The sequence below is a fragment of the Kogia breviceps genome, chromosome 2 (assembly GCF_026419965.1).
Source record: "Kogia breviceps isolate mKogBre1 chromosome 2, mKogBre1 haplotype 1, whole genome shotgun sequence".
Lineage (NCBI taxonomy): Eukaryota > Metazoa > Chordata > Mammalia > Artiodactyla > Physeteridae > Kogia > Kogia breviceps.
This window is the reverse complement of record NC_081311.1, coordinates 6,508,459-6,526,870: the sequence shown is the minus strand read 5'-3', so window position 1 is coordinate 6,526,870 and position 18,412 is coordinate 6,508,459. Positions and strand designations below refer to the sequence as shown.

At 42.9% G+C, this 18,412-nt stretch overlaps 2 protein-coding genes across 8 annotated transcripts in view; one reads left to right on the top strand and one right to left on the bottom strand.

The window, feature by feature from the left end:
• Positions 1 to 17,194, bottom strand: part of TEX36 (testis expressed 36) — a 48,726-nt gene extending 31,532 nt beyond the window's left edge. Inside the window, exons 1-3 of one of the 3 annotated variants that reach the window (XM_067027429.1) lie at positions 17,023 to 17,194; positions 15,287 to 15,350; positions 9,481 to 9,563 (exon numbers count right to left, since the gene is read on the bottom strand). The gene's annotated coding sequence lies outside the window, so the exon portion shown is untranslated. Of the gene's footprint in view, positions 1 to 6,390; positions 6,492 to 9,480; positions 9,564 to 15,286; positions 15,351 to 17,022 lie in introns of those variants that run through there. The other 2 variants (XR_009333994.2, XM_059053870.2) reach the window with 2 other exon arrangements.
• Positions 17,195 to 17,421: 227 nt separating this feature from the next.
• Positions 17,422 to 18,412, top strand: part of EDRF1 (erythroid differentiation regulatory factor 1) — a 42,032-nt gene continuing 41,041 nt past the window's right edge. Inside the window, exon 1 of one of the 5 annotated variants that reach the window (XM_067024329.1) lies at positions 17,422 to 17,668. In XM_067024329.1, the coding sequence (XP_066880430.1) occupies positions 17,561 to 17,668 (108 nt within the window). In that variant the 5' untranslated portion in view covers positions 17,422 to 17,560. Of the gene's footprint in view, positions 17,821 to 18,412 lie in introns of all 5 variants that reach the window. The other 4 variants (XM_059053848.2, XM_059053846.2, XM_067024330.1 and 1 more) reach the window with 4 other exon arrangements.

Below are 18,412 nucleotides of genomic sequence, written 5' to 3'. Positions count from 1 at the left end.
TATAGTTGAAAAATTCCCTAATATGGAAAAGGAAATAGTCAATCAAGTCCAGGAAGTGTAGACAGCCCCATACAGGATAAATACACGGAGAAACACACCAAGATACATATTAATCAAATTATCAAAAATTAAATACAAAGAAAAAATATTAAAAGCAGCAATGGAAAAATAACAAATAACACACAAGGGAATCCCCATAAGGTTAACAGCTGATCTTTCCACAGAAACGCTGCAAGCCAGAAGGGAGTGGCAGGACATATTTAAAGTGATGAAAGGGAAAAACCTACAACCAAGATTACTCTACCCAGCGAGGATCTCATTCAGATTCAACAGAGAAATTAAAACCTTTACAGATAAGCAAAAGCTAAGAGAATTCAGCACCACCAAACCAGCTTCACAACAAATGCTAAAGGAACTTCTCTAGACAGTAAACACAAGAGAAGGAAAAGACCTACAATAATAAACCCAAAACAATTAAGAAAATGGGAATAGGAACATACATATCAATAACTACCTTAAATGTAAATGGATTACATGCTCCAACCAAAAGACATAGACTGGCTGAATGGATACAAAAATAAGACCTGTATATATGCTGTCTACAAGAGACCCACTTCACACCTAGGGATACGTACAGACTGAAAGTGAGGGGATGGAAAAAGATATTCCATGCAAATGGAAATCAAAAGAAAGCTGGAGTAGCAATTCTCATATCAGACAAAATAGACTTTAAAATAAAACCTCTTACAAGAGACAAAAAGGACACTACCTAATGATCAAGGGATCAATCCAAGAAGAAGATATAACAATTGTAAGTAATTATGCACCCAACATAGGATCACCTCAATACGTAAGGCAAATGCTAACAGCCATAAAAGGGGAAATCAACAGTAACACAATCATAGTAGTGGGCTTTAACATCCCACTTTCACCAATGGAAAGATCATCCAAAATGAAAATAAATAAGGAAACACAAGCTTTAAATGATGCATTAAATAAGATGGACTTAATTGATATTTATAGGACGTTCCATCCAAAAACAACAGAATACACTTTTTTCTCAAGTGCTTATGGAACATTCTCCAGGATAGATCATATCTTTGGTCACAAATCAAGCTTTGGTAAATTTAGGAAAATTGAAATTGTATCAAGTATCTTTTCCGACCATAATGCTATGAAACTATATATCAATTACAGGAAAAAATATGTATAAAATACAAACACATGCAGGCTAAACAATACAGTACTAAATAACCAAGAGATCACTAAAGAAATCAAAGAGGAAATCAAAAAATACCAAGAAACAAATGACAATGAAAACATGATGATGCAAAACCTATGCGATGCAGCAAAAGCATTTGTAAGAGGGAAGTTTATAGCAATACAATCCTACCTCAAGAAACAAGAAACATCTCAAATAAACAACCTAACCTTACACCTAAAGCAATTAGAGAAAGAAAAACAAAAAAAATCCCGAAGTTAGCAGAAGGAAGGAAATCATAAAGATCAGATCAGAAATGAATGAAAAAGAAATGAGGGAAACAAAAGCAAAGATCAATAAAACTAAAAGCGGTTTTTTGAGACGATAAACAAAATTGATAAACTGTTAGCCAGATTCATCAAGAAAAATAGGGAGAAGACTCAAATCACTAGAATTAGAGATGAAAAAGGAGAAGTAACAACTGACACTGCAGAAATACAAAGGATCATGAGAGACTGCTACAAGCAACTATATGCCAATAAAATGGACAACCTGGAAGAAATGGACAAATTCTTAGAAAAGCACAACCTCTGAGACTGAACCAGGAGGAAATAGAAAATATAAACACACCAATCACAAGTAATGAAATTGAGACTGTGATTAAAAATCTTCCAACAAACAAAAGCCCAGGACCAGATGGCTTCACAGGTGAATTCTATCAAACATTTGGAGAAGAGCTAACACCTATCCTTCTCAAACTCTTCCAAAATATAGCAGAGGGAGGAACACTCCCAAACTCTTTCTACGAGGCCACTGTCGCCCTGATACCAAAACTAGACAAAGATGTCACAAAGAAATAAAACCACAGGCCAATATCACTGATGAACATAGATGCAAAAATCCTCAACAAAATACTAGCAAACAGATTCCAACAGCACATTAAAAGGATCACGCACCATGATCAAGTGGCATTTATCCCAGGAATGCAAGGATTCTTCAATATACGCAAATCAATCAATGTGATAAACCATATTAACAAAATGAAGGAGAGAAACCACATGATCATCTCCATAGATGCAGAAAAAGCTTTTGACATAATTCAACACCCATTTATGATAAAAACCCTCCAGAAAGTAGGCATAGAGGGAACTTACCTCAACATAAAAAAGGCCATATGTGACAAACCCACAGCCAACATCATTCTCAATGGTGAAAAACTGAAACCATATCCCCTAAGATCAGGAACAAGACAAGGTTGCCCACTCTCACCACTGTTATTCAACATAGTTTTGGAAATTTTAGCCACAGCAATCAGAGAAGAAAAAGAAATAAAAGGAATCCAAATCAGAAAAGAAGATGTAAAGCTGTCACTGTTTCCAGATGACATGATACTATACATAGAGAATCTGAAAGATGCCACCAGAAAACTACTAGAGCTAATCAGTGAATTTGGTAAAGTAGCAAGATACAAAATTAATGCACAGAAATCTCTTGCATTCCTATACAGTAATGATGAAAAATCTGAAAGAGAAATTAAGGAAACACTCCCATTTACCATTGCAACAAAAAGAATAAAATATCTAGGAATAAACCTATCTAAGGAGACAAAAGACCTGTATGCAGAAAGTTACAAGACACTGATGAAAGAAATTAAAGATGATACAAATAGATGGAGAGATATACCATGTTCTTGGATTGGAAGAATCAACATTGTGAAAATGACTATACTACCCAAGGCAATCTACAGATTCAATGCAATCCCTATCAAACCACCAATGGCATTTTTCACAGAACTAGAACAAAAAATTTCACAATTTGTATAGAAACATAAAAGACCCCGAATAGCCAAAGCAGTCTTGAGAAAGAAAAATAGAGCTGGAGGAACCAGACTCCCTGACTTCATACTATACTACAAAGCTACAGAAATCAAGACAGTATGGTACTGGCACAAAAACAGAAACATCGATCAATGGAACAGGACAGAAAGCCCAGAGATAAACCCATGCACATACGGTCACCTTATTTTTGATAAAGGAGGCAAGAATATTACAATGGAGAAAAGACAGCCTCTTCAATAAGTGGTGCTGGACAGCTACATGTAAAAGAATGAAATTAGAACACTCCCTAGCACCATACACAGAAATAAACTCAAAATGGATTAAAGACCTAAATGTAAGCCAGACACTATAAAACTCTTAGAGGAAAACATAGGCAGAACACTCTATCACATAAATCACAGCAAGATCCTTTTGGACCCACCCCCTAGAGAAATGGAAATAAAAACAAAAATAAACAAATGGGACCTAATGAAAGTTAAAAGCTATTGCACAGCAAAGGAAACCATAAACAAGATGAAAAGACAACCTTCAGAATGGGAAAAAATATTTGCAAATGAAGCAACTGACAAAGGATTAATTTCCAAAATTTACAAGCAGTTCATGCAGCTCAATATCAAAAAAACAAACAACCCAATCCAAAAATGGTCAGAAGACCTAAATAGACATTTCTCCAAAGAAGAGATACAGATTGCCAACAAACACATGAAAGGATGCTCAGCGTCACTAATCAGAGAAATGCAAATCAAAACTACAATGAGGTATCACCTCACACCAGTCAGAATGGCCATCATCAAAAAATCTACAAACAATAAATGCTGGAGAGGGTGTGGAGAAAAGGGAACCCTCTTGCACTGTTGGTGGGAATGTATATTGATACAGTCACTATGGAGAACAGTATGGAGGTTCCTCAAAAAACTAAAAATAGAACTACCATATGACCCAGCAATCCCACTACTGGTCACATACCCTGAGAAAACCATAATTCAAAAAGAGTCATGTACCACAATGTTCATTGCAGCTCTATTTACAATAGCCAGGACGTGGAAGCAACCTAAGTGTCGATCAACAGATGAATGGATAAAGAAGACGTGGCACATATATACAATGGAATATTACTCAGCCATAAAAAGGAACTAAATTGAGTCATTTGTAGTGAGGTGGATGGAGTAGAGTTTGTCATACAGAGTGAAGTAAGTCAGAAGGAGAATAACAAATACCGTATGCTAACACATATATATAGAATCAAAAAAAAAAAGTGGTTCTGAAGAACCTAGGGGCAGGACAGGAATAAAGACGCAGATGCAGAGAATGCAATTGAGGACACCAGGATGGGGAAGGGTAAGCTGGGACGAAGTGAGAGAGTGGCATGGACTTACATACACTACCAAATGTAAAATAGCTAGCTAGCAGGAAGCAGCCACATAGCACAGGGAGATCAGCTCGGTGCTTTGTGACCACCTAGAGGGGTGGGATAGGGAGGGTGGGAGGGAGACCCAAGAGGGAGGAGATGTGGGGATATGTGTATACATATAGCTGATTCACTTTGTTATACAGCAGAAAGTACCACAACATTGTAAAGCAATTATACTCCAATAAAGATGTTTAAAAAAATAAATTTCTGGATATATAGTAGCCACATTTATTATTGTATAATTGACAGAGATTCAGGAAAAAATTACATCTACAATATCTACCATTCTAGATGAAATTGCTTTAGAGTAGAAGCCTAAATATATTACATTTTAATTTCTTGAAACCTATTATAGCATTCCACTTATTTTATGGGCATTTTGTCTGAAAATTGATTTTATTTTTAGATGTCAACTAAATTGGATGTCAACTAAATTAACTGAAGCATAAAGTATGCCAGCAAGATATATTTACAAATACACACGGCAAAATGGTGTGCAAGTAATAGGAATCTGATTTAAACTCACAAGCACAAAGAGTCCCCATGCAACAGTGAGCAACTCATCCCTAATCCTCTCCGTTGTTGCAGGTGATCTGTGCATGACAAGCCTGTTTACAGTGACCAATGTCACGAGCAAGGTTGCTAGCAGGTTTGTCTTTGTCATTTTAGTTCACAGCTGGTGTGACTCCATTCTCAAGGTTCTCATCTGCATCAGAAAGCTTGGGTTGTTTAATTTCTACCAGGTGAGTGGACAGTCTCTCCCCAGACATCACATCCGTGGACCCTAATCCTAACCCTAAGGTTAAGGTTGGCTCACCACCTCTGTGGAGATGACACCCACACCTAAGTCTGCAGCCCTGACCTCTTTTTACCGCTCAAGCAGTATATCCTCCTGCCTGCTGAGGACCGTCCTAGGTGCCCCAAAGGTACCTCAAACCTATATGTCCCACAGCCAACTCACGATGTACCCCTCCAGCCTCACCTTCTTTCAGTGTTCCCAGATCGTCCACCCCATTTATCTGACCAATTACCCCTGATAGGTATTTCCCACTTGCCCCTAATCCAATCCCCCCGAAGTCCTGGCCATCTTACTTTCTAAATCTCCCTGAAGCCTGTCTGTCATTCTCCATCTCCATCACTACCCCACTGGTCCAAAGAACCATTACGTCTAGCCAGGACCAATTCAAGATGGTGTAGCCTTGTTTACCCTGATCCTGTGACCCTTTGCTCAAAACCTTTCACTGAGGATCCTGAGAAATTCCTTAACAAGTTCACGGAGACCTCCCCTGGTCAGTGCGCACCTGCCTCTCCAGCCCCGCCTCCCATCTCAAGCTCCTGCGGCTCCCGTCCCAGCCTTAATACCCTGTTCCCCCGCCTCACAATGGCTGTGCCTCTCCCCGCTGATACCAGGACTCTACCTATGCTTTTCCCTCTGCCTGGAATTCTCTTCTCTGCCCTTTTTGCCTAGTTACCTCCTCCCTGACTTTACTGACTGGGTCAAGTCATAGTGGCAAGTTCACATTTGGGAGGGGGAACTTACTTGACAGCTTCTGCATATGCCCCCACTAAACCGTTTTCACTCACCTTTGTGTTCCCAGCACCCAGCCCACCACCTGTACATAGAAACATGGAATAATTCACTCAAATCAGAGTCAGAGGGGCGCCTGCTCTGGCTTTCCTCTGGCCACCCCTGCCCTGACCCCCTTGCGACACACAGGGAGACAGGCCCACCTGGAGCTCCTGAGAGCCTGCCCTAGTGGCTCCAAGCCTGCCTAGGGGCCCACACAGTGTGCTTCCCAGGCCTGACCCCCAGAGGACCTGGTGTTTGTACCCCTATGCCCAAGGGGTGGCCAGGGGGCACCGGTTAGAAGGGTCAGAGGATAGAACATTTTAATAGTCTCCAAGGGGTGGCTGTGACGAAGGTGAACTAGCCAAGGAAGGAGGATAGGACATATTTTATTTAATAATTTGTTGGCTTAATATATAACTTAGCTATTTAGCCATATGCTCTGCAGACTCCATTTACAGTCTTCCCCAAGCCCTGCAAAATAAAAGAGCAAACAAAACAAATGAAAAACAAAACAAAAATAAAAAAACAAGCACAGGGCTGGCTTCATGCATATCTGAGAATAAACTTTCTCTCTCATTCAATATCGAGATGATCCCCTGTATCCCATCTGCAATCTGAGCTCAAAGGAGGATTGAGTCTTAAAGTCAACAGAGATAGAAATATTAATGCCAAAACTCGATAAGCACAATGAATGGGGCGGGGAGGGGGCAGGGTGAATTACTGAAGTCATTCAGTATCAAAAACATGTTCCAAAATCGTCACATGACACAAAAACATTAAAAATTATGTTCTTTGGATGGTGGGACGATGCATTTTCTTGCCTTTTTGCGTTTTGCTACGTTTGAATTTTCCAACATAAACAGGCCCACGTTTGTAATGAAAACCTTATTCTTTTGAAAAATCAAGTTACTGTTCTGTTTCATTTACAAAACATGAACGTTTTGCCAAAGCTCACTATCTTCTTTGCCCTCCCTTACATGGAAGCAACGCTAGGAATTGTCTGTCCATGTATTTATTTCACTGGCAGAGACAAAAACCCATATTTTCTCAGAACTCAGCAGCAAAAGACTACAGTTATACTTACATTTTATGTAGTGGGGAATCACAATAAGCCTCATTTATAGGTTTAAAAACTGCATCGCCTGGCTAGTGGAAGCTGGGTCCACTTTATTTCAGGCAGCTACCTGAGTTTTCTTATACCACCCCTGCTGCCTAACTTCCATTAAGCCCACCTTGATTTCTTCTGGTTTCCTAAGTGTGGTCTGCAGCATGTTTTGCATAGCCATGCCCTAAAACTCCAGTTTTGGTTTTCCTTACTTAGAAGTAAGGATTATCTAGTTCTTAACCTAGGAAGAACCAATTGCCCTCCTCCCGCCACCCCACCCCTTCCCCCTGTCCCTCCCAGCAAGCCCCTTGCACCTTGTGTCCCAGCCAGCAGGGGCTCCCACAGGTCCCTGAGCTATTCCCGCCTCCACGTTTGGGCAAGCGTGTTTCCTTCACTGTCTCACCCCACACTCAACCCTCCAAGTCCCTCCTCAACACCTCAGGCTCCATGGCCCTTGCTGACCTCCCTGAACCCTCACCCCTCCCAGCCCAGTGTGTCTATCTCAACCTGGAATGTCCCCCACACCTGGCCTTTTCCCTTCCTCAGGGGTTACATCCGCCTTCTATTGCTGACTACTTGCTACAGCGCTTGTCCTCTTCCCAGAACGAGATCACATGTCCTTGAGGTCAGGAGCCCCGTCCTGCCAACATCCTTAACCCAGCGCTGTGCCTATAGGACTAGACGCGTGTCCGTCGGGTGGAACTGAATTAAGCCTCCGTCGTTTGGCCAGCCTCAACATCTCTCCCTTGAGAAACGTTTGTCTGCTTAGGGCTCCCTTGGGAAAGGTGTCTTTTCATAGCCAATCCAGGACACTGACTTAAGACAGCGATTGACAGAAGAAAATAGCCAGAAAAATGCAACAGGGAGCATTAACTTAAAAATAATTAAGGAGGGCTTCCCTGGCGGCGCAGTGGTTAAGAATCCGCCTGCCAATGCAGAGGACATGGGTTCGAGCTCTGGTCCGGGAAGATCCCACATGCCATAGAGCAACTAGGCCTATGTGCCACAACTACTGAGCCTGTGCTCTAGAGACCACGAGCCACAACTACTGAGCCCACGTGCCACAACTACTGAAGCCTGTGCACCTAGAGCCCAATGCTCTGCAACAAGAGAAGCCACTGCAATGAGAAGCCTGCGCACCGCAACGAAGAGTAGCTCCGGCTCACCACAACTAGAGAAAGCCCACGCGTAGCAACGAAGACCCAATGCAGCCAAAAATAAACAAAAAAATTTATTTTTTAAAAAGAAGTATGAGCTAATTTCAATAATCATCTGAGGAAGGGGAGGGTGTGTGGAAGGAGATTGGATGGTGTTGGTCATTTTTCAAGGTGGATAATGGTGATGGGTACATGGAGGTTCATTTCACTGTTCTCTCTGCTTAGGTATATATTTGAAATTTTTGTGATGAAAAGATTTGAAGAAGAAGGCAAAGGAGGAGGAGAAGCAGCAGCTGATTTGCAGATTCAGAAGGGACCCTGGGCAGAGGAAAAAGAGAAGGGCTTGGAATATGTATGGGTCTCTCCCTTTGGGAACCATCTCTCCTGGTAGCAGCACTCCTGCTCTCCAAGCACCTCTCTTCCTGCATCTATACACACCGCCCCACCACTCATTTATATGGCCCCCCACTCCACGCTCAGACCCTTGACCTGAGTAACACCATCCCAGGCCCTGTCTCTTGGGTAATGCCCCATGTTCTAGAACATTCCCAGAGGGGCATGGGAGCCCCTCCAAGCCAGGCTCTACTTTAACTAATACAGTTGGCAAACCCTCATCCATGCGTGCGATGTCACACACTGAGATCTTCTGGGGCAGAAAGTCCTTGATGCTTCTTAAATCATACCGAGCAGGGCCCCTGCAAGAAAGGATCTGCCACGGGTCAAAGGAGCCATCATGGTGGAAATTTCTCCACTCCAGAAGCTAGTAGAGAACTGACCACCCTCCGCCCAGAATGGCTCCATTCTAAATGACCCCCTCATTTAGAATCACATGGCTGTGATTCTCTCATGAGTCACTTAAGTCAGATAATACACATTCACTGCAGCCAAGATGCACAAAGCACTGTATTGAGCTCATACTCAGGTCTTTCCAAAACAATTCATGACATCCACAGCGATCATGTCCAACCAGTTTTAGGGATAAACAAGCGGGAGACCCTCCAACATGAGAGCTCACTCTTATGCAGTCCCTTTCCTACTTCCAGACCATTAAAGGAGAGATATTTGTAATGTAGATGAGGCCAGTCCTTTTGCACAATGTTGACAGACACGAGGAAGATTCCAGAGAGAAATGCCACAGCAGCAAATGAATATAAATGACGCTTTTTCACTCTGTGCTTATAAAATGCCTTTAAAGTACCTGAATCTCAAAGCGCTCCAGGAAGCAAGTCTTTGGCACTTCCACTCAGGGTAACTGTGAATGGTCAGATCTTCTCGAGTCATCTGTGGTAAGAAAGAACAAAAGTCCAGACACTTTTAAGATGCAATATTCTTGCTTTCTGGGTAGTAAACAAAAGCGTGCAGATGGATAATGACATCTGTGGATTCTGGCTTCATTTCCTGGAGAGAACGAAATGTAAATAAATATGTAAAAAATTGTCATATGTGGATAACACTCGTGGTCCATCCAGTAGTTACCCTTCTGTCCAACATGCTTGTGCAGTGGATTCCATTCCTGGGTGCAGCCTTGTGACTGCATTACACTGACAAGGTAAAATAGATCTCTTCAATGCCCACAGGGAGGCAAATATAGAAGCGTTTAGTAAAAAGGTCCAGTTCTGACACCGGACACTTTTGCACTAAGTGATGCCTTCCTTTTGTTCTCTCCACTGGAAGCTTCCCTGGAAATGCTTAATGGCTAAATGATTCCTCAGGGTCTGCAAAGGCCAAGCCCTTAGCTGGAAAGGCAGAGGCCTGCCTGAGGGATTGATTTGAAGGTTCATTTGAGAATTCTTTCCTTCTCACCCTCAGCCTAAGGTGTGTGGCCAGCATGAATCACCACTAGTGCTCCAGCCACCAGTGAGGTGTCTGGTTAGTGAGTTTGGAACTGTTGCTAGGATTCGTTCAGGGTAATAATCAGCTTCTGAGGATAAAACTCACAAAGACTCTACGGACGTTTCTGCTGGGAATGTAACACCCAGCAGAGACAACCTGCCCCTACGATCACCTGGGTTGGCTTCTGAAAGTCAAGGCTAATAGCTTGCAAAAGAATTTGAGTTCATCGTGTATCTAGAAAAGTATCTGCGTTGAGTTCAAGCAGTCGAAATGATTTCCAAATAGTTTCAAGTATTTTGCTTAAATGTTATTAGTCTACAGAACAACAATTAAATAATTATCAAGAATAATTATGTAAGGTATCCTGTAATTGTAATGCTATTACACTGGTAAATTGCACATCAAGGTTTGCATTATCTTATACTCTAAAATTTTTCTACTCTGGTCAAATTAAAGTGTAAACGAAAATATAGATTATTAATTTACTAACTGTTCTTGACCTAAGGAGTAGCTAGCATGTGGTTTTTGGTTCTAAAACCAGTGGTCGGGCTTCCCTGGTGGCGCAGCGGTTGAGAGTCCGCCTGCCGATGCAGGGGACACAGGTTCGTGCCCCGGTCTGGGAAGATCCCACATGCCGCGGAGCGGCTAGGCCCGTGAGCCATGGTCGCCGAGCCTGCGCGTCCGGAGCCTGTGCTCCATAACGGGAGAGGCCACAACAGGGAGAGGCCCGCGTACCACAAAAATAAATAAATAAAACCAGTGGTCTATAAACTCTTATCATATACTATTATTAGTTGAAAAATATTCTGAACATGTAGCCCCAATATATGCATCTTAATTTATTTGTAAATAATATACTAGCAGTAATACATTAGCATAAAAACACAAAAGTAGAAAATGTTTAAGGTCTAAAACAATATTTTAAATATTTTCTTTATTTATTGCAAACTAGTTCTGCTCTCGCTAGCATTTTTTTAAAGAGAGTAAGTGGTCGAATAGGTTTATTTTTGTGACTCTTGGCTGAAAACTCTGTGATATAACAATTTGAAGTGTGCTTCTAAGTTCCGTTTATTTTAAAACTTGGTTTTAATGGCTGTCATTGCATAAAATATCTCAAAAGACTAAGTAAACTAACTAGGAAGTATCACACTGCTTACCAAGTCAAACTGCTCATTTCAATTGTTTCCACAAATCATGCAAAGGTTTTAAATGAAATTTGGCTAAATTTCCATCTTCTCTGAAGTCCACCAATCTTCCTTTTACAAACCAATTAAATGGTGTCAAGGAATAATTCAGAGATGCTTAGCTAGTTGTTTTACATGCAATTCATTTACTTGTACATGAGGAAGAAAGGTCACTTGACTGTTGTCATGGAACACAATTAAAAACAGGATGTATAAAATAGAGGAGAGAGGAAAAACCCTGCTGGCAGCTGGGAACAGTGACTCTTACAGGCACATTTTGGGGGTAAACAAATCAGTTGGAGGCTGACAAAGAGATTAGTCTGGGCCTTCTGAGTAGGTCAACTAGCAGTATCAAAGAAAACAATTATGATGTGGATCCAAAAACTCTCCATCTGGGAGATCTTTTTGAAGAGGTGAGAAATTTCAGTTCCTAAGTTTTGTGTGGATATTTGTCTTTTTTAAAAATATATATATAAGCGATACGTGTCACTTTTAGCAACAAAATCATGTAACACTGGAAAGATGTGCAAACCTCTATTTTCAAAAATGCTATCTCCATAGGATTCAGTTCTTTTGAAAACCAATGAGTTTCTCACTCATTGTTAAAAACATCACCTTATCATGAAGGAACAGATTAAGACTGTTTATTTTTGTGAAACTCTCTCCTACACCATCCTAGTGACAGCACCTTGTCATCACAGAAAAGATGAGGAAACGTGGAATACTTTCTGTAAAACAAAATATAGTAACTCATTTTTTAAGCTTGACAATTCTTTCAAGTGCTTTGTTACGAGATGATCTGTGAGGTACATGAGATTTTCAAGGTCATCCCTCATCTTATTACAAAACTCTGAAAAGATTCTTCTAAAGGTCTTTTTTTTTTCAAGTCTTTACTGAATCTGTTACAATACTGCTTCTGTTTTACGTTTTGGTTTTTTTGGCTGTGAGGCACGTGGGATCTTAGCTCCCCAACCAGGGATCGAACCTGCACCCCCTGCGTTGGAAGGCAAAGTCTTAATCACTGGACCGCAAGTGAAGTCCCTAAAGGTCTTGTTTTGTCATCATATTTTACCCTGTGGACGGCATCCGCTGGCCCACCCAAGCCACCATGTGGGGTGGTAGACTGCATAATGGTCCACAGACACCCAGTGTCCTTCCTTAGGGGATCATCAGTCTTCACCACCACCTGGATGCTAAGCTTGGCCATGTGTATCGTTTTGGCCAAAAAAAGTGAGAGGCAGTGTCTTTGTCACTTCTGAGCTGGAGCTTTAGGGGCTAGTTTACGGTTCACCATCTCTTCGTTGCCCCACCACCCCTACTAGTTCCAGATGCAGGTTGCTTCATCAACCTGGGCTCTGGAGTAAAAAATCACCTGGACCAGTGCAAGTCTGTCCCAAATGTCACACGTGACACACTGCTACTAAATATTTGGAAATTCTTACCCCCAATTTTTTCTGCTTATCTCACATTTATTTATTTTACTTGGCATCCCTAGTTTAAGTCACTGACACCTGGGAATCATTTGTTTTGGCTGCATAACCCAATCATACTGGACTGATACACCAGCTGACCAAGGCCCAAGGAAGGGCACCTGTGCCAACCTGTATGTTAAGCATTAGTAAGGCTTAATTTTGCCTTTACTTTCCAGATTAAAAAAAAAAAAAAAAAAAACAGAAACAGAAGCCACAGTTCTTCCTGCACCCCAGGGGATAATCCTTGGAGATCACTGTTCTAAGTTGTGGTCTGCAGGCCAAGGTGGTCAGACACTAGTAACTCACTAAAAACGTAGATTGCCCAGCACTGGCCTAGCAACACTGACTTAGCATCTGTGGGTGGTTAGAGGATTTGCTCGCTTAACAAGTTCCTCAGGTGATTCCGAAGCAAGTTAAAGTTCCACTGGCCAGTGTTTGAAATTTGACTGCTTTAAAGACTAAGTGTACTTACTAGTACTCCAGGGCCTGGGTACCAGTCCTACCTTTGCTCTTTAAACTACCTTTGCACGATATTCAACAGGTCAATTCTATCCTCCTTTCTGGACTGCACTGCTCTCATCTAAAGAGGGACAGGATTGGCTCAGATAATCTCAAATCTCTCTTCCAGCTCAAAGTCCAGGACCAGGAATCAGAAAACCAGGGACTTTCAGTGACCAGCAGGCAAAGTACACAAGCGAAGCTGAGTAGGTATAAGACACTAGGTCATGGAAGGGATGCTGGCAAACAGACCGAAGGGCCCAAGCCTCAGTCTAAGTGCTCCCTGAAGTTTCCCTCTCTGCAGGTGGGGCTGTTCGGGAATTCCAAGGGCCCTAAGCATATCTGCCTTACATGCAACTGTAAAAGTTTTAGAAAAGATTTCTCATCTTGCTTTGGGAAGTACTGTGTGCTGCAAGTAACTAAATGAATTTTTGATTGGCATTTCTCTGAAATCATCTTGGGTGCTGGGAGGATTTTTGTAAGCAGAGAAAATCCAACATACAAATTGTTTTAGAATGGAACAAACCGTGTGAATACTAAACTTAATAATTAATGACATTGACACTGCAAATTTTGTAGCTACTTCATTAAACATTTTAGCTTTCATTTTGCAAGATTAAAAATATGTATATCTTGGAGCCAACAACATTGTTTTTATGTCTTGAACATTTTGATAAGCATTTTAAAAGCCTGTTGGCACCAGTCATTTTACCTGCATTAGCCTAAGAGCTAAAACAGTTCTGTGGGCTGGTGCTGCTCTGGCATTGGTAAAACAGATGATCAGACAGAACATTAGCCCTTGAGGAGCTCACAGTCAGCAAGGGAGGTAGATACAAGTAAGTAATTTTTCTATAAGGGGGCAAGTGCAGGAAAAAGCTACATACAAATTTTGGGAACAAAGAAAGGGACCCTATCGGGTAAGGAGAGGGAGGTGTCAGGAGAGACTTTTTAGGGATGATACCTGTGATGGATGAGTCTTTAGGAATGAGCCAGGTGAGGAAGGGAAAGGTATTCTAGGCAAAGGAAAAGCACCAGCAGACACAGGTTATGGGACAACTTGTTGAAGCAGCAAACTATAAGCAGTTCATTCATTCAGCAAACATCTCTTTAGTGGTGATAGCATCAGGCACTGGGGAGACAGGTAAACACGTGAGAGCACTGATTGGTTACAAGATCCAGGATAACTGCCCCTGCAGGGCAGAGCAGGCCACAGGTGATGAACTACACCTGGACGGGGGCTGGGAGCTGGGGGGCAGGGAAGGAGGGGAAGGTAGACACTGGGAAAATATAAAAGTGAACATAAATAAGTGTCTTAAAATGTGAAGTTCTGAACCCATGTTTTCCCACATTATATTTCAATCACAGACATTAAAAACAATGATATCGGGCTTCCCTGGTGGCACAATGGTTGAGAGTCCGCCTGCCGAGGCAGGGGACACGGGTTCGTGCCCCGGTCCGGGAAGATCCCACATGCCGCGGAGCGGCTGGGCCCGTGAGCCATGGCCGCTGAGCCTGCGTGTCCGGAGCCTGTGCTCCACAATGGGAGAGGCCACAACAGTGAGAGGCCCGCGTACAGCAAAAAAAAATAAAAATAAAAATAAAAATAAAAAAACAATGATATTAACTTAAACCCACAGCACATAAACGTTTTTGAAGAGGGAAAAGAAAAAAAATTAATAAGCACTTAGAGCTAGAAGAATGTGCAAACGTTACATAATTCAGATGTGCTCAGTTTCTCCTGCCATCAGGGATCATCCTCCTTCACTACCTAAATCTTTCTAGTCCTGCCCTGTGAGAGGCCTCAGGATATCTGGTCCCTCCTCAGGTTTCCTTCCACAAACAGTTCCTGGTTCCCCCAGCCCAACGCCCGCTCTCATGGTCCCCTCTGCTGCTGACTTCTCTTTTTCTGTGCTGTGTTCCTGGCTCTCTGTGTTTCATTCTTCTCGCTGCCTTTTCACAGGCTGTTTCCAGCACATTTTCTCCCTAAGCATTATCAAACAAGGGTTCAGGCACTTACTTCTCAAGAGGCCTGCAGTATATGTGAGTCCTGAAGAAAGATTCACTGCTACATCAGGAAATCCCTTCTTGCAAACACAGAATTATAGAATAAAACAACAGAATTCAAAGATCATTAGAAGCTAAATTATTTATGTATAAAAGCTTAATAAAATGACATTTTACTATAAAATAATGCATAATCAGAAAGAAAAATAGGAAAATGAAGCTTTAAAGAATAAATTTTAGGGCTTCCCTGGTGGCATAGTGGTTGGGAATCTGCCTGCCAATGCAGGGGACACGGGTTCAAGCCCTGGTCCGGGAAGATTCCACATGCCACGGAGCACCTAAGCCCGTGTGCCGTAACTACTGAGCCTGTGTTCTTGAGCCCGCGAGCCACAACCACTGAAGCCTGCATGCCTAGAGACCACGCTCTGCAACGAGAAGCCACCGCAATGAGAGGCCTGCACACCACAATAAAGAGTAGCCCCCGCTCACCACAACTAGAGAAAGCCCGCACACAGCAACGAAGACCCAACGCAGCCAAAAACAATAAATAAAATAAATTTTTTAAAAAAGAATAAATTTTAAATCATTTCATTTTACCCCGTAGAGATATGTTTTTATGGATATTGACACAGAAATAAACATGTCTGTGAACTTAAGATCTTATCAGAGGTTTGCTTTAAATTTTTTTTTATCACAACATCACGCACGATCTTACAGTACAGGTACACTTATAGTAACATACAATGCGCAATTTAAATGTTCTTGAATAATCTTGAAAAACAATTTATTGATAATAGTTGCACAAGTTAATGGTGTTATGTACCAAAAGTAGACTTAACCATTCTCCTAATGTCCTTAGACCTTTAAGTTGTGTTCAACTTTTTACAATAATGTAAAATAACAATGTGTTACTTGCAAAAAACGAAAGAAGAATTGACTGCAAAATACAAACAGAAAATTACAGATATCAAAACCAATACATGTTTAAGTTCTACAAAATATACTATATTAAATTCACTGTTAAATATAAATCATAAAAATGTTTTGTTACAATTGAAAACAATTCGTAAATTGAGTTTGCTAAGTTACAACTTCTAAATCTGCAGATAATTAGTGTATTATCAGCACCTGATGTAAATTACAAATTGAGATAGCCAAATAATTGCAAAGGCAAAACTAATTTTTCAAGAAACTTTCAATATTTTACTGCAAAACAAAACAGTTTTATGAAGGCTGTGGCTGCATATAACGATACGATACTGGGTTTTGGCTCAGAGGATAAGACAACCTAGCACCTTCGAAACTTTAAACCGGCCTTGGCTATTTCTCTACCTCTTTGCTACTCAAAGCACTGGCATCATCTCCTGGGGGTCTGGTAGAGATGCAGAATCTCAGGCCCCTCTCAGACCAGCTGAATCAAAATCTGCATGTCAACTAGATCCCCAGGTGTTTCCTGAGCCCTTTAACGCTCGAGAAGGCCCTGGACCACCGGAATGCCCTTTGCTAGTTCCCTGGGGCCCGACAAATACGGGGCTCTCCGTAGACGCTCCAGGCGTCACTAAGAGCAAACTCTGCACCTCTGGGGGTGCCGTCTCCTCTGAAATCCATCCCTTCAGCAAAGGCGGAGGGCCTCCTCTCCCCGCGGAGCCCCGCCGCTCCTACACTCGGGACCGCGAGGCCCATGCACGCACTGCGATGAGCGGACAGGACGCCGAGGCCGGGCTCGCTTGAGTCTGGACGGCCCCTCACCTGGGCATGTCTTTCCCTTCCTGGGTCTGTGAGTCCGACTGCAAACAGAGGGGGCACTGAAAGCTGGGGCGGGAAGAGTGCGGACATCTCACTACTTTACGTTACGGGAGCAGCTGGTTACACCTACAGCTGCTCTTCCCCGCCCACGCAGAGAAGACCTCAGCTACTTTGACTCTGCCCAAAACCCAAGTCCCGAGGACTGTTGGCCAACAAAGAACGGCGTGCAAGGGGTGGAGCCTGGGAGCCAGATAACGCGAGAGGTAGTTTCCCGCAGAAACTCCGGCAGACATCGGCGCACGACAGTTCTCGCCCCCGCCGCGAAGCTGGTATCTACCGGGGGAGGCGGGGCCGGGCCTCGGGAGCAAAAGTCGCGAGATTTGAACGCGTCCGCTCCAGTTCTTCCTGTCAGAGGCCGGAAGTGCGGGGCGTATCTGGCGCCTGCTCTGCTGTGCAGCAGTACCTCTGGGCTGGGCAACCTGTCACGGCTTCTCGGGTCGAGCCTCGCCTCGCCTTGCCTCGCCTCACCTGGACCGAGGTGATGGGGGACTCTAAGGAGGCCGGGACCGAGGCTCCGCCGGCCGGGACCGCTGCTCGGGGAGGGCTCAGCCTCTTGTCCCAAGGAGAGTCCGAGGAACCGTCTGCACAGGTGAGTCCGCGGTGGGGCGGGACCTGCAGGGCTCCGTGGGCTGCGGGCCCGCTCGGCCCGGGAGTGATGTCACGGTTCCCGGCGGATTCTGGCGCCTTCTCCACGCCTCCCCGACGGCCCCCCAAAAGGAGTGGAAGTCCGTGTGCCTGTCGGTGAGTACTCAGGCATTTACTTGCAGGTCATTCGTATCAAAAGCAGTCCTGGCTTCCCAGTCGATGATAACCGACAGGTGAGTTAGACATGATCTCCGCTCTCAATAAGCGTACGTGTAAATATGTGGTTCCCAAGTCGGCACAGCCTTGCAGAGCTGAAGGGAGAGGAGAGCGAGCTCACCGAGATGGCACTGAGCTAATTAACGTTAGAAGGGCGCAAAGTGTTTGCCAGGCCGAAGCGGGGCTGCGTGAAGGAAGGTTGGAAGAGTTAACTTAGACACTGAGCTTTTTTGGGGGTGTGCAAGTGAAATCTCTGTGCACCCCCCAGGGACTTGCTGTGAAGTTAGACATTCAGAGTATTTGTGTCGTAAACTGACTAATCAGTTGCTAAACACTTACTTAAAAACAAAAAAGGCCCAGATATCTCACCACAAACTACTTTCTAAATGATGTATGTTATTGAAGTTGAAATACATCTTTAATATTGAACAGAGATTTTATTAAATTTTGCATTTAGTCAACTTGCTATTCTTTTTTTTTTTTTTCAACTTGCTATTCTTGACTCCTTGGTTTCTGCTTGTACACTGTTTTA